Source organism: Xiphophorus hellerii, chromosome 14, assembly GCF_003331165.1.
Source record: "Xiphophorus hellerii strain 12219 chromosome 14, Xiphophorus_hellerii-4.1, whole genome shotgun sequence".
Classification (NCBI taxonomy): Eukaryota; Metazoa; Chordata; class Actinopteri; order Cyprinodontiformes; family Poeciliidae; genus Xiphophorus; species Xiphophorus hellerii.
In genome coordinates this window covers 29,404,685-29,415,479 of record NC_045685.1, presented here as the reverse complement: position 1 = coordinate 29,415,479, position 10,795 = coordinate 29,404,685, and the positions used below count along the sequence as shown (strand labels likewise).

The window sequence follows — 10,795 nt, the reverse complement described above, 5'->3', positions numbered from 1 at the left end:
GCACCATGAGACAGCACTAAAAAATGCTCTGTAGGGTAATTTCTGCTTCTACTTGGTTGTTCCAAGTGAGAAATTCTTGCCTATGGCATCCACTTACAGAGGTGCTGTTCACATTCTCATTGTATTTATATGACATAAAATACCAAGTGGTATTTTATCTCCAATTACACACACTCTTTCACACCAACATGAATTGTAACACAAACAAAAAAACACAAAACACAAAACAACTGGTCAGATTTGTAGTCAGTCAAAATTTCATCAGTCACCAATTTTCAGTCTGTCCTCATTATTTTATCAAATTTTACTCTAATTTTTTATCAAATTTTACTGAAGCTTCAGGAATTTCCCAATGTTTTGTTAACATTTTTCATGTTTTAATTTAATTAATTTTAAACTTTAGTCTTCAGGAACCTGTTTTAAATACCGTGCACATTTATAAAGAGACATCTCAAACTTATGTTAGAATCTAACAACAACCAATAATTTCCTGTTTTCTGGTACCAGTTTTTTACTTAACCCTTATTTTAAAACCGAAACACCACGTTTTTTCTTTATTTTACTTTCAACACACCATCTACACCGTACTTCTTTTTCCATTTAGTCAGGTACTTTAAGTTTCCTGGCTCCATCTGACACATTAACTTCTCATCCCCTTTAAGACTTTTCTCCTTCCCGTGTGAAAAACCCATATTTTACAGTGTGTTCATCCCGTTCTTTACACACCTAGGGTGGACTCTACAGAACGGGGGATAGGAAGAGTAGGGTGGTGGCCAAGTTCTTGTTGTGGTAATTCTCGCTTGGACTAAATTCAATAAATGATTTGAGTGGAGAATTCTTGATAATCATCCCCAACAAGCCCACCACTCACCTTTCCCACTGTTTTTTAGGTATCACATTTATTGCCTTTCCCTACGTGTGTTTTTTATACTTTCCCTTTTTTTTTTTTTTTTTCTTGATGTCAAACGGGGGACTTGAAAACCGCCTGTAACATCCCATTTACTTACTTGGTTGAATCCTGCTCTGTCTCGGTTTTGAGTCCCGTCAATCCACCGTTGGCAGAAGGAGGTTGACCTAAGACACTGGCCCAGCGAGGAAATTGCCCCCCGGGACTTTTCAGAATACTGCCGGCAGATTTCAGCGCGTCTTACTCCTTCCGTCAGCGGTGGGTATGTTGGGAATCCCTGAACGAGCCCCCAAATGATAGGTTTATTTTAATTCCTAACTTGCAAAGATTCAACCAGAGACACAATTTTCATTTCTGCAGAAAAGGAGGGAAGATCCGAGACGCGGAAAGTCGCCGTCAAACACTGTCTGGGATCAACTCTGCCCGATCTTTGTCTGCATTTCGCTTTATTAGAAAATACAAGGAAGGAGGTTGGGCTTTTTCATGTAGTCACACAAAGAATGTGACCAATGACCTTTTTCTACAGGGTGGTCTGGAACCTTCTGTGGACATGCCCTTACAAGGGCATGTGGCTGACCACAACTAATCAGTTACACATGTAGCTGATAACACAGGAATGTGCAAACTTCTCTAGCCTCCAGGCAAACATCCTAAAAATGGTTAATAGTATTTCACAGAAGAAAAGGAGTAAAGTAAACAACACACAAAATAATAATATGAAAACATAACCTTTCAAATAAACTCACAAGTAAATGAACTTAGATGATTTTTCTAACTGGTCCGAACAGAAAACAGCCTCTGAGGCGATTATTACAAACTCAACGACGGTCATGAGACAGAAAAGCCTCGTCTGGCCGTCTGTTCCTGCCTGTGAGTCATGAATTAAATCTCCATATTTCTCTCTCCAGCAGAGAAGCCCGGTCTGCAGAACCAAGCTGAAGTTGGTTCCGATTCGAGAAATGACTAAAGGGCGATTCCACCCAATTTTTCACCACCTTCCGCATCTTTAATCGGCTCTAGGTTAAAAACTACAACACCTGGACTCTTCAAACCTGGACTGGATTATTCTGCTCTAATAACAGAATATTTTAATCCATGTTTGGGATTTGTGAAACCTTTAGGTGATTTGTGAAACTTCACTAAAGCTTAGATTACTATTCATACTTGTTACATGCAGGTTTTGCAAATTCAATTTGAATTCAAAACCACTTTATTAATGGGAAATGAAATGTTGGTGTAGCTCATTAATTCTTCAAAGAGTTCAAAGGTCAATGCGGCCCTGCCAGCCTGATGCGGCTCCAGCTCTCATGCAATTACACAACTTTGACCTTAAAACAGTCAGTTTCATCTAAATCCATCAAAATGATCAAATTTCAACAAAACTTTTAGTAATAAAGACTTTGATTATCTTGTCAAATAAATGCCTTTTGTAATCTAAATACATAAATATCCCACGCCGACCTGGATATTCAACATGAATAAAAGACCAAATACAGACTTTTATTTTTAATGTTTATTTGCTGATTAAAACATGAATTACAACTTTAATCACCTTCATCCAAAGTAGTTATTATAAAAATTAAAAATGTTTGATTAATAATCATCATTGCACACTTTAATATTTTAGTGATTAGAAATCAAAAGTGCTGATCTTTATGTCGCCGCCGCACATCAGATGTCCAACATGAAAACCAAACAAGAAACAACAACAATCCATCCAAAGGCTGAAGAAAAACTACAAAAGGCCGAAAGCAGAATGGGAAAAAAAATCATTTATTTGACCTCAAATGGCTTTTATTCTGTCTAAGTTTAGAAGAATTAAAACAAATGACCAGTTAAAGCTTGTATGTAATACAAATTGTAGCCACAAGAGGGGGAAGTGCTCCAGTTTTACATTTGTAAGAGTTAAAACTCTGCTTTAACTTTCTGAATTGAAAACTTAACATGATAATAATTTTATAGATGTTAAAAACTGACATCAACCTACAAACGTCATGTTGGAGTTTCTGTAAATTTCAGCTTCAGAAGAAGAAAAACGGCTCAGTAACAGCCACCAATCCCTGCTAAACCTTTACTGATCATTGAGACTAGAAATGAAATCAAATTCCTCCTGATTGTAGAGCTGACTGAAACATTGAAGCTCACTGTGAACCACTGCAGCCTCATTCTGCTCTCTGTTTTCCTCTGTGCATTATGGGATGTTTCACATCTACAATGTGTTGAGCTCAGACAACGTGAGAATCAAAAAGCTTCTTTCATTGAAGACCAACTATAAACTCTGATTAGTTTAGTGTTTCACTCACTTCCCTTCACCACATTTGATTAATACAAAGAAACGCTCAGCAGTAGAACCGCTATGTGTCAGAGATTTCCTCATAACACCCGGGTCTGGATCAGAACCGGTCCACAGACTGGATCTTCATGGAGTTTGAGGTCCTTCACCTGAAAAGACAACAGGAGCAAAGTTTGAACCAGACTTCACAAACTGCTGTGGTTCAACTGGACATCAGCTTTACAAGATGATGAAAAGTTTTTCCCCTCATATTTTAATAACTCAAACATTATGTGCAAAACTCAGGAAATCTTCCTTTAAAAAGCTTAACACCAACATTTTGTCACAAAAACAAACCCTGTAAAAAGTTCAAGCTTGGTCTCTCTTCCCATCCATCAGGAACTTTGTCCATTTCTATTTCTGTCTCCATTGATGTGACGACTATCAGAGTTTGAGGTTTTCATTTTCATGGTCCTGCAACCGTGTCTAAAGATCCAGCGGTGTTACCGTAAACTAGACGACTAGTTACGACCCCTAGTGGAGAGTTCAAGCTACTGATCCACTGACCCCATCTGAGATAATCACTAAAGGATTAATGGGAAGGAACAATTATAAATGTGAATAACAATAATAATAATAATAATATGTCAGAATAACAGACAGTCTTACCTAGGCAGTCCAAGCCATGCTGATGAAGGCAGCAGCTCCAGACTGGGACCGGACAGATCTGCGTCTCCGAGTTCCACCACACGTCTAGAAGTGAAGGACAGACAAGTCTACATTTCAATGACTGTCAAAGCTGAACTTTGTCTCTCATAGTGTGTTAGCGTCAAACATCCTGAGGTGAGTGAGATTCAGAGAAGCTGCACCTTGACGCAGGTGTTCTCCTGTTTGATGCAGAGCTGCAGTTTGCAGTGCAGGTAGACCTCAGCTGAGCTCCCAATGAACTGGAACATGTTGAAGGAGAAGGAGTTGGAGGTTCCCTTTCCGTTTGCCTCCATGCTCACCGTCTGGTCCTCAGGGTTTGGACAACTGCTCACAAGCGTCAAATCAAACGTTGGTGGTCGGATCAGAGAGGTTAGAAAGGTCACAGAGGCTGAATATGGGCAGCGGTCTCACCCGTTCTTGATCAGGTAATGTTTACGGCTAGCGTTGGCCGATTCCTTGTCCGTCGCCCAGCAGGAGTCCATCACCAAGGCAACCAGGCTTTCATTCAGGCCGTTGGCGTCCAGCTCCACCCAGATCTTCTGGTTCAGGCGAACTTCGGTGTTTGAGGCCACAGCTTGAGTTCGGTGGGCGTCGGTGTAGGCCTTCATGGTCAGAGAGTAATTCCAAAGTCCGGATGAGATGAACTGAACCACAGAGCTGCAGAGGACACACACAGCTGGCAGGAGTCTGCTTCTACTTCTGACTGCTCAAAGATTTTACTTTGCTTTCTGCATCCAGCAGGTTTGTACTGTCATATGGAGATGCTAGCTGTGGTCGTCTCCTTGGTGTTTCAGTTTTTACGTCAGCTTAACCGGAGCTTCTTTTCTTTCTAGTAGGTTTTGTTATGTCTTGGTTTTCTGCACCTGTTTTGCCTCCCATTATTTCCCCTCTGCTTCCTGCTTGTTCACAGGCCACATCCAATCACTGCCCTCGTCAACAGACGCTGTGGGCCGTCACGATGTTGCTATGACGACGGGTTCATCTCGTAGGGGAACCAAACTGCATTCAGCTCAATTTTACGCTACAGACACGTTGATGAAGGAACGACCCAAGTTACAGGAGTCTAAAAGCTTCCAACTCTTCAAAGTTATGTTTTCTATGCAACATATATCTATGATAGGACAACGTAGCTACATCTAGTATTTCATAGAGTGTTTAAGCTTTTGGCCAAATCTGTAAAATCACTTTGACCTGAATCATAAAGAGAAAGGATTGGACTCTGTTATATCAATCTATTCCTACAGAAACTGACCAAACTATTCTGTAATGTTTTACTGAATCTTTTTCACCTGATTCTGAAACTAAAACCACAAGTTTACCTGATGGGATCAACACCCACCTGTCTTTGATCCTGAAAGCCACCGTCTGTATGTCCGGCTGGGTCTCAACGCAGGAAAACCCGATGTAGACCTGGTCTTGGCGAGTGATTCCTCCAGAGGAGAGGTTCTGTGTCATGATGGTGTTCTTGTAGATGGTTTGGCTGTTGTGGGTCTGCAAACAGAAACATTAACTCCGTACCAAAAGCTGACCTGTGAAAGTTGCCTCCACATCAAGGTCCCGAAGCAGAGCGCGAACCCACCGTGACCTCAGTCCCACAGAGGTCGGTGCTGTTGAAGCTGAAGGTCACCATGTGGGTCTGCTGGTCCATCTGACCTCTGCAGGTCGGATCTTTGAGCTGTAAGTCAGAGTAGTCGATGCCTTTGTCCTCCAGGAGACACCCGACCAGAGAGAGAGAAGTAGAGCTCTGCCTGCAGACCGGCGGATCACCTGGAGGTTACAGCGTTGGTGAGGAGAGGCAGTCAGAGGGTTTCCTCCAAACATTCAGGCCTGTTCTCAGGTCACAGCTGTCCTACCCAAAGAGTTCGTCTGTCTGTACTTGGAGGCAAAAATGGCCCGACAGAAGCAGCGAGTTTCTCCTCCAGCTGTCTTCTCTCCACAGAACTCGTGATCGCTGCAGGTCCTGTCCTGACAGACGGCCCCAGGGGGCGCTGCAGAGCAGATGCATTACTGTGAAAAGCAGCAGCAGCAGCAGATTCATGGAGCAGACGGAGGGCAGCAGGTCTTACAGCACTGAGCCTTGGACCTCCAGTCCTCCGGTGCGGCGCTGCTCTGCAGGCTGCAGGCTCTGGCGTAGGCCTCCAGGAACCGACAGCTGAGGCCATCCAGATCCGGATAGCGGCACAAAGTGTCTGTGCAGGCGGCCATGTAGGGCTCTGGGTCCACGCCGCAGGAGGAGAAGGGCGCCTCCTTCAGGAGGCTACAGCTGCTCCACATGGAGACAATCAATGATCAATAAACGGATTCGTCTCCCATCACAACTGACGTCACGAGGCATCAAACACCATGAAACATGAAGTTTCCCCCAGAGATCAGAGAGAAACTCAGACTAAAGGTTCTGGATCAATGTGCTCACCGTTCAGCCATCTTGGTGCAGCTGGTGGTTGTGTCAGTAGCGTCGGTGTACTGCGCCTCACAGCTAGGGGGCGACACACAACAAGGTCAGGACCGATTCCTGAGTTTACCTGCAGTCCGTCCGTCCAGCAGCGGTCGGTCGGTAAGGAGGTCTGACCTGGTGGAGCCGTCCTCAGAGAGCCGCTCTTCACTCAGAGACCTGCTGGCGTTTCCGCACAGACCCTGCAGAGGCAGTCCATAAGAACCTGGACGGGTTCAGGACGCAGTGAGAGACAATCAGCATCAGACTGCAGGACAGCAGCGATCCTCAGGATCCAAACTCATCTGATGCTCTGTACCTTTCAGGTGGATCTGAGCCGTGGAGCCGTCAAAGAAGACAGAAGCAGAGAAGTCGGACAGGGACGCCTGGACAGTGACTCCAGTTTGGTCCTTGGAGAGGTTCACACCGTGACCCGTCTGAACCGAGCCGCTGAGGGTCAGCGGCGAGCCGTTCAGCTGCGACCCACAGAGACACAGCGGACTGTCAGAACTCAGAGGCTGAGCCACAGAAACCTGGAGGTCTGTCTGAGAAAAGGAGCTACAGGCGAGTCTGGAGGGGCTTCGGAAGGTGGCGCCCCCTGCTGGTGAAGCAGCAGAGAGACGCTGCTTCACCTACAAACTTCAGACTACAGCGGACCTGTGACTCAGCAGCTCTGAAAAGGTTCTGTAGCATGAGGAAAGCTTTAAACACACACACACAGAATGACTGAAACAAATTATGAACCAACTGAAAAAGTTCAACTAAAACTGAATCTGACTTTTGTTTTCAGCTAAAACTCAGAAAATATTTTTTATAAGTTGTCTTTAGGATCAAAGCTGATAGAAAAAAAGTTCAAAACTGTTTCAGTTCTTTGGGTTCAGGAGATAAGAAACCACAAAAACTATAAAGTCTAAGATTTTTTTAATCAAAACTTTTAAATTAGGAAATTTAATCATCAAATTCATTGCTAGTGTTTTTCCTGTTGTGAACATTTAAAATGATTTTGTTTTAACTTCATTTTGTTTTAACTTCAGTCTCTTATAAGTATCAGTTTGCTCTTTAGCAGCAGAAAAAGTTGCATTTGTTTCATAAATCCAGAGGTTCCTGGGCTGGGCCCCCAGAACCCCAGGATCCAGATTACGGCCCTGCTGGAAGCCATGAAGCGTCTGCAGCGGCTCACCAGAACTCTGCCTCCTTGTTTCAGCTGGATGTCAACGGCCGATGTGAACCCGTTCAGTCGCAGCGTCACGCCGTCCAGGAAGCTCACGTCTTTACGGCGCCGCTCCTGGAAGTGGGCCAGAACCTGGAAGTCTGGGCCTGATGGGATCCTCAGCAGAGAGTACCAGCACCGGTCCTTCACAGAGTTCTGCTGGCCCTGGAAGTCCACCACAGCCGGACCCGTCACCGTGCAGACGGAGCCCAACGAGGAGGCAGAGGAGCAGCTGGTGGAGGCAGAAACAAACATCAAGACCTGTTGCTGGGGGCCACAGCCACCAGGGGGCGCTCTACTCCTCCAGCTCTCTGGATCAGTAGTCAGTATGTTACTGAGGTCTGACTGATGTGAAGGACTCAGATTTAGACCAACTGCTGTGCAGAAAGATTCATTTCAGCCTCACTGATCTCTGATCTGTTCTCCACCGCTGCTCACTTCCTGCTGCTCCTTCACAATAAAAGCTCATTTATCACTTCATGCTTCTCCTTCACAATAAAACCTCATTTATCACTTCATGCTTCTCCTTCACAATAAAAGCTCATTTATCACTTCGTGCTTCTCCTTCACAATAAAAGCTCATTTAACACTTCCTGCTGCTCCTTGAAAGTTAATGCTTGCTGTGAAAAAGACCACAGCTCCAGTGAAATTTAACTTCATGAGTCAAATTTGAAAACACATTTTTCTCTTTCCCACTTTTCAAATACAAAATCAATCAATCAATTTTATTTATAAAGCACCCTTCAAAGTGCTGTTTTTAGTAGCAGGACTTTGAGCGCGTAAATAAGTAAAAATGACCATATTTACACGCCGTTGCCTTGACAACGCTCCGTGGGCCCACAGCTGGTTTTCTGGAGGACTGCAGACTGAGAACAGGTGAGAGTCCTGCAGGTTATTGGATCAGAGCTGACGTCTCCAGGTCTGAACAGAACACCTGAGAAACGAAGGAAGAGACAGAAAACTCAGAAACTCAGTTTATCTGAGGAAAAACTGTTTCACTGAATCTCAAAGTTCAGGTTTGGATTCAGAGGTTCACTGACCTGATGACCTGCAGCCGCTCAGATCTGCGTAGGCTTGCTGGTTTGCAACACTCGGAGGGAAAACTTTGTTTCCATCCACCAGAAAATCAGTGAACTGCAGAACAACAGAGTCAGAACCACAGAGACTCAACACAGAATAAAAACTGATTTCATTAAAAATGTCTTGATAAAAACTCATTTCTTTCTTTGAGCCAAAACTTTGTTTTACTCAGCTGATTTTTACTCTAAAGAGCGAAACAGACATTTTTCCTGTCTCATGTTTCTATATGTTTTTTGTCTCATGTTTCTATGTTTTTCATGGTGTCCATTGTAATGGACATCTTGACTAAATGAACGTAGAACGTCATGAAAACTTCTATACTTTCCCCGCAGAGCTTCATGCAATAACTCATGGTCTCAACCTTTTAAACTGGATTTTGCTGTTTTGTTTATCAGTGTGCATGTCTGAATAGAGAATAAATAATATAAAATATAGCTTTGACTTTAGTGATGGCCATTGAACTTTCAGATGTATTGACATGCTATTATTTGTAGTGATGTAAACATATAACAATAGATTACACAGTTATCAAACTGCTGGCTATTTCCATGTAACCTTTATTTTTTATGAACACCTTGAAGCAGTTTCAGTTTGGATTTTACATTTCTTACAGCAGAAATGTGTTTTTCTGTGCATTATGGCGTCTTGCATCCAGTCGGCTCTGACTTTTTTCTCAGATTTTTGTGTTTACAGACTGATAATTTGATCTAGCAGGACAACAACACCCACTGATTCACTGTGAAGCTGAACTTCTCTGGATGAGACACTGAAAAACTGGGAATGCTTTACTTCTCAATTTACCATCTAATTCCTGTGGCTTATTTTCCTCATCCAATCACTGGATCAGAAATTTCTTGATGTACCGTCAGTTCAAGAAGGTTTGACAGTTTTTACTCCATCATTGAGAAAATAACAGAAAATCATTATGAAATCACAAACTGGCTATGAAATGTTCAGACATGCTTCTTTCTTTGCACAGTAACACTGAATAATTAGGCGCTGTACAGCCAACACAAAGTCCTGATGTCCATTGGGATGGACATTCAACTTTAAAAAAAGTCCTACGATTTAATGAGAGGAAAAATGTTCAAAATACTTTCAAATACTATTACTGGAAATACTTAAAAATATACAGAGAAAACTTTTCTGTGCTGCTATGAACATAAAGAATATTTTTGAAGTAAAACAGAAGCTTCCTCCTCCCCGTCTGTTTTCAGTCACATGCTCGTCTGGATGACTGAAACTCACTAGTATCAACTTAAGGGTCTAAACTTTATTGTTTTTGCTTAATAATAAACCAAACTATAACAAGCATCATGTAAATAACCAATTCCCTAATATTTTTATTAGTTTAATCCCAGAAAAACATCATGTCCACGCCAGTGGACGTGGAGTCTAAAGGATGTCTTGATAAAAACTGAATATAATCAGGAAAATCTTCAGGTAGATGTTTAGATCTGACAATATTTAATTATTAACTCAAAGCTTTTCCTGTATTTTGTAAAAGATGTAAAGACTTACCACTGGTTGGTCTACATTCATAAAAGCACTTTGTGATCCAAAGTTTACTAGAAGAAAAGTGTACTAAAAAAAATACAAAAAAACAGTCAGCAGGTTTGATCCAGTCAAAAGGTTTTCACAAAAAGTCTTAGCATGAAACATAATTACATACTATAGGCGATATAAACAATGAATAAAATATAAGAACTAAACGTAAACAGCTCATACAGTTCTATCAGTTCATTCATATTCTTCCATCAATGTTTTGTGTTTAAGTCTTTTCTAAAACCAGAAAACAGATTTAAATCACTGAACAGAACTTACTGCAGAGTTCATAAAGAACATGTAGCACTCCCCAGTGTTCTTAATGCTTGGCAGATTCTGGACGATGTTTTGCAGTTCAACATAGTCAGGCACACTTTGAAGATAAAACTGTGTGTTGTCTGTTTGAGGCGCCACCAAGCAGTCTCCTCTGCCCTGAGGCTCATAAAAGCCGGTGAAACAGAGAACAAAGTTGTCACTGGTGAAGTTCAGCTGAAAAAACAGAAACACAACAAGTCAAAGAAAAACCGACCCACAAAGATTCATCAGGAAGAGAAAAGAGTCTGGAAGTCCTGAGGAATAAAACTCTACAGATCAGTTTCTGATTAAATGAGCAGAAATCCTCTGGACTCCTACTTCCTGTGT

The 10,795-nt window shown here is 42.4% G+C and overlaps 1 protein-coding gene across 2 annotated transcripts; it reads right to left on the bottom strand.

Annotated features, from left to right (window-relative positions):
- Positions 1 to 2,405: 2,405 nt before the first annotated feature.
- Positions 2,406 to 10,795, bottom strand: LOC116732804 (alpha-tectorin-like). Of its 2 annotated transcripts, XM_032583274.1 has the most exons (16): positions 10,433 to 10,792; positions 10,130 to 10,192; positions 8,569 to 8,662; positions 8,336 to 8,462; positions 7,499 to 7,760; positions 6,638 to 6,794; positions 6,457 to 6,544; positions 6,301 to 6,363; positions 5,954 to 6,150; positions 5,741 to 5,875; positions 5,467 to 5,654; positions 5,227 to 5,378; positions 4,299 to 4,544; positions 4,049 to 4,211; positions 3,849 to 3,932; positions 2,406 to 3,349 (listed from the first exon to the last, which is right to left on the bottom strand). In XM_032583274.1, the coding sequence occupies exons 1-15, from the start codon at positions 10,451 to 10,453 to the stop codon at positions 3,849 to 3,851; spliced, it is 2,040 nt and encodes a 679-aa protein (XP_032439165.1). In that variant the 5' UTR covers positions 10,454 to 10,792; the 3' UTR covers positions 2,406 to 3,349. The 2 variants fall into 2 exon arrangements, with proteins under 2 accessions (XP_032439165.1, XP_032439166.1); XM_032583275.1 differs by lacking the exons at positions 4,049 to 4,211; positions 4,299 to 4,544 and having other exon boundaries at positions 10,433 to 10,795.

Excerpts from the sequence above, each read along its gene's own strand:
- LOC116732804 (XM_032583274.1), bottom strand. The coding sequence starts at position 10,453 with ATGTTCTTTATGAACTCTGCA. Across the intron at positions 8,463-8,568 it reads GAGCGGCTGCAGGTCATCAG|GTGTTCTGTTCAGACCTGGA; the intron begins GTCAGTGAACCT and ends TTCGTTTCTCAG. Across the intron at positions 5,379-5,466 it reads TCTGTGGGACTGAGGTCACG|ACCCACAACAGCCAAACCAT; the intron begins GTGGGTTCGCGC and ends TTCTGTTTGCAG.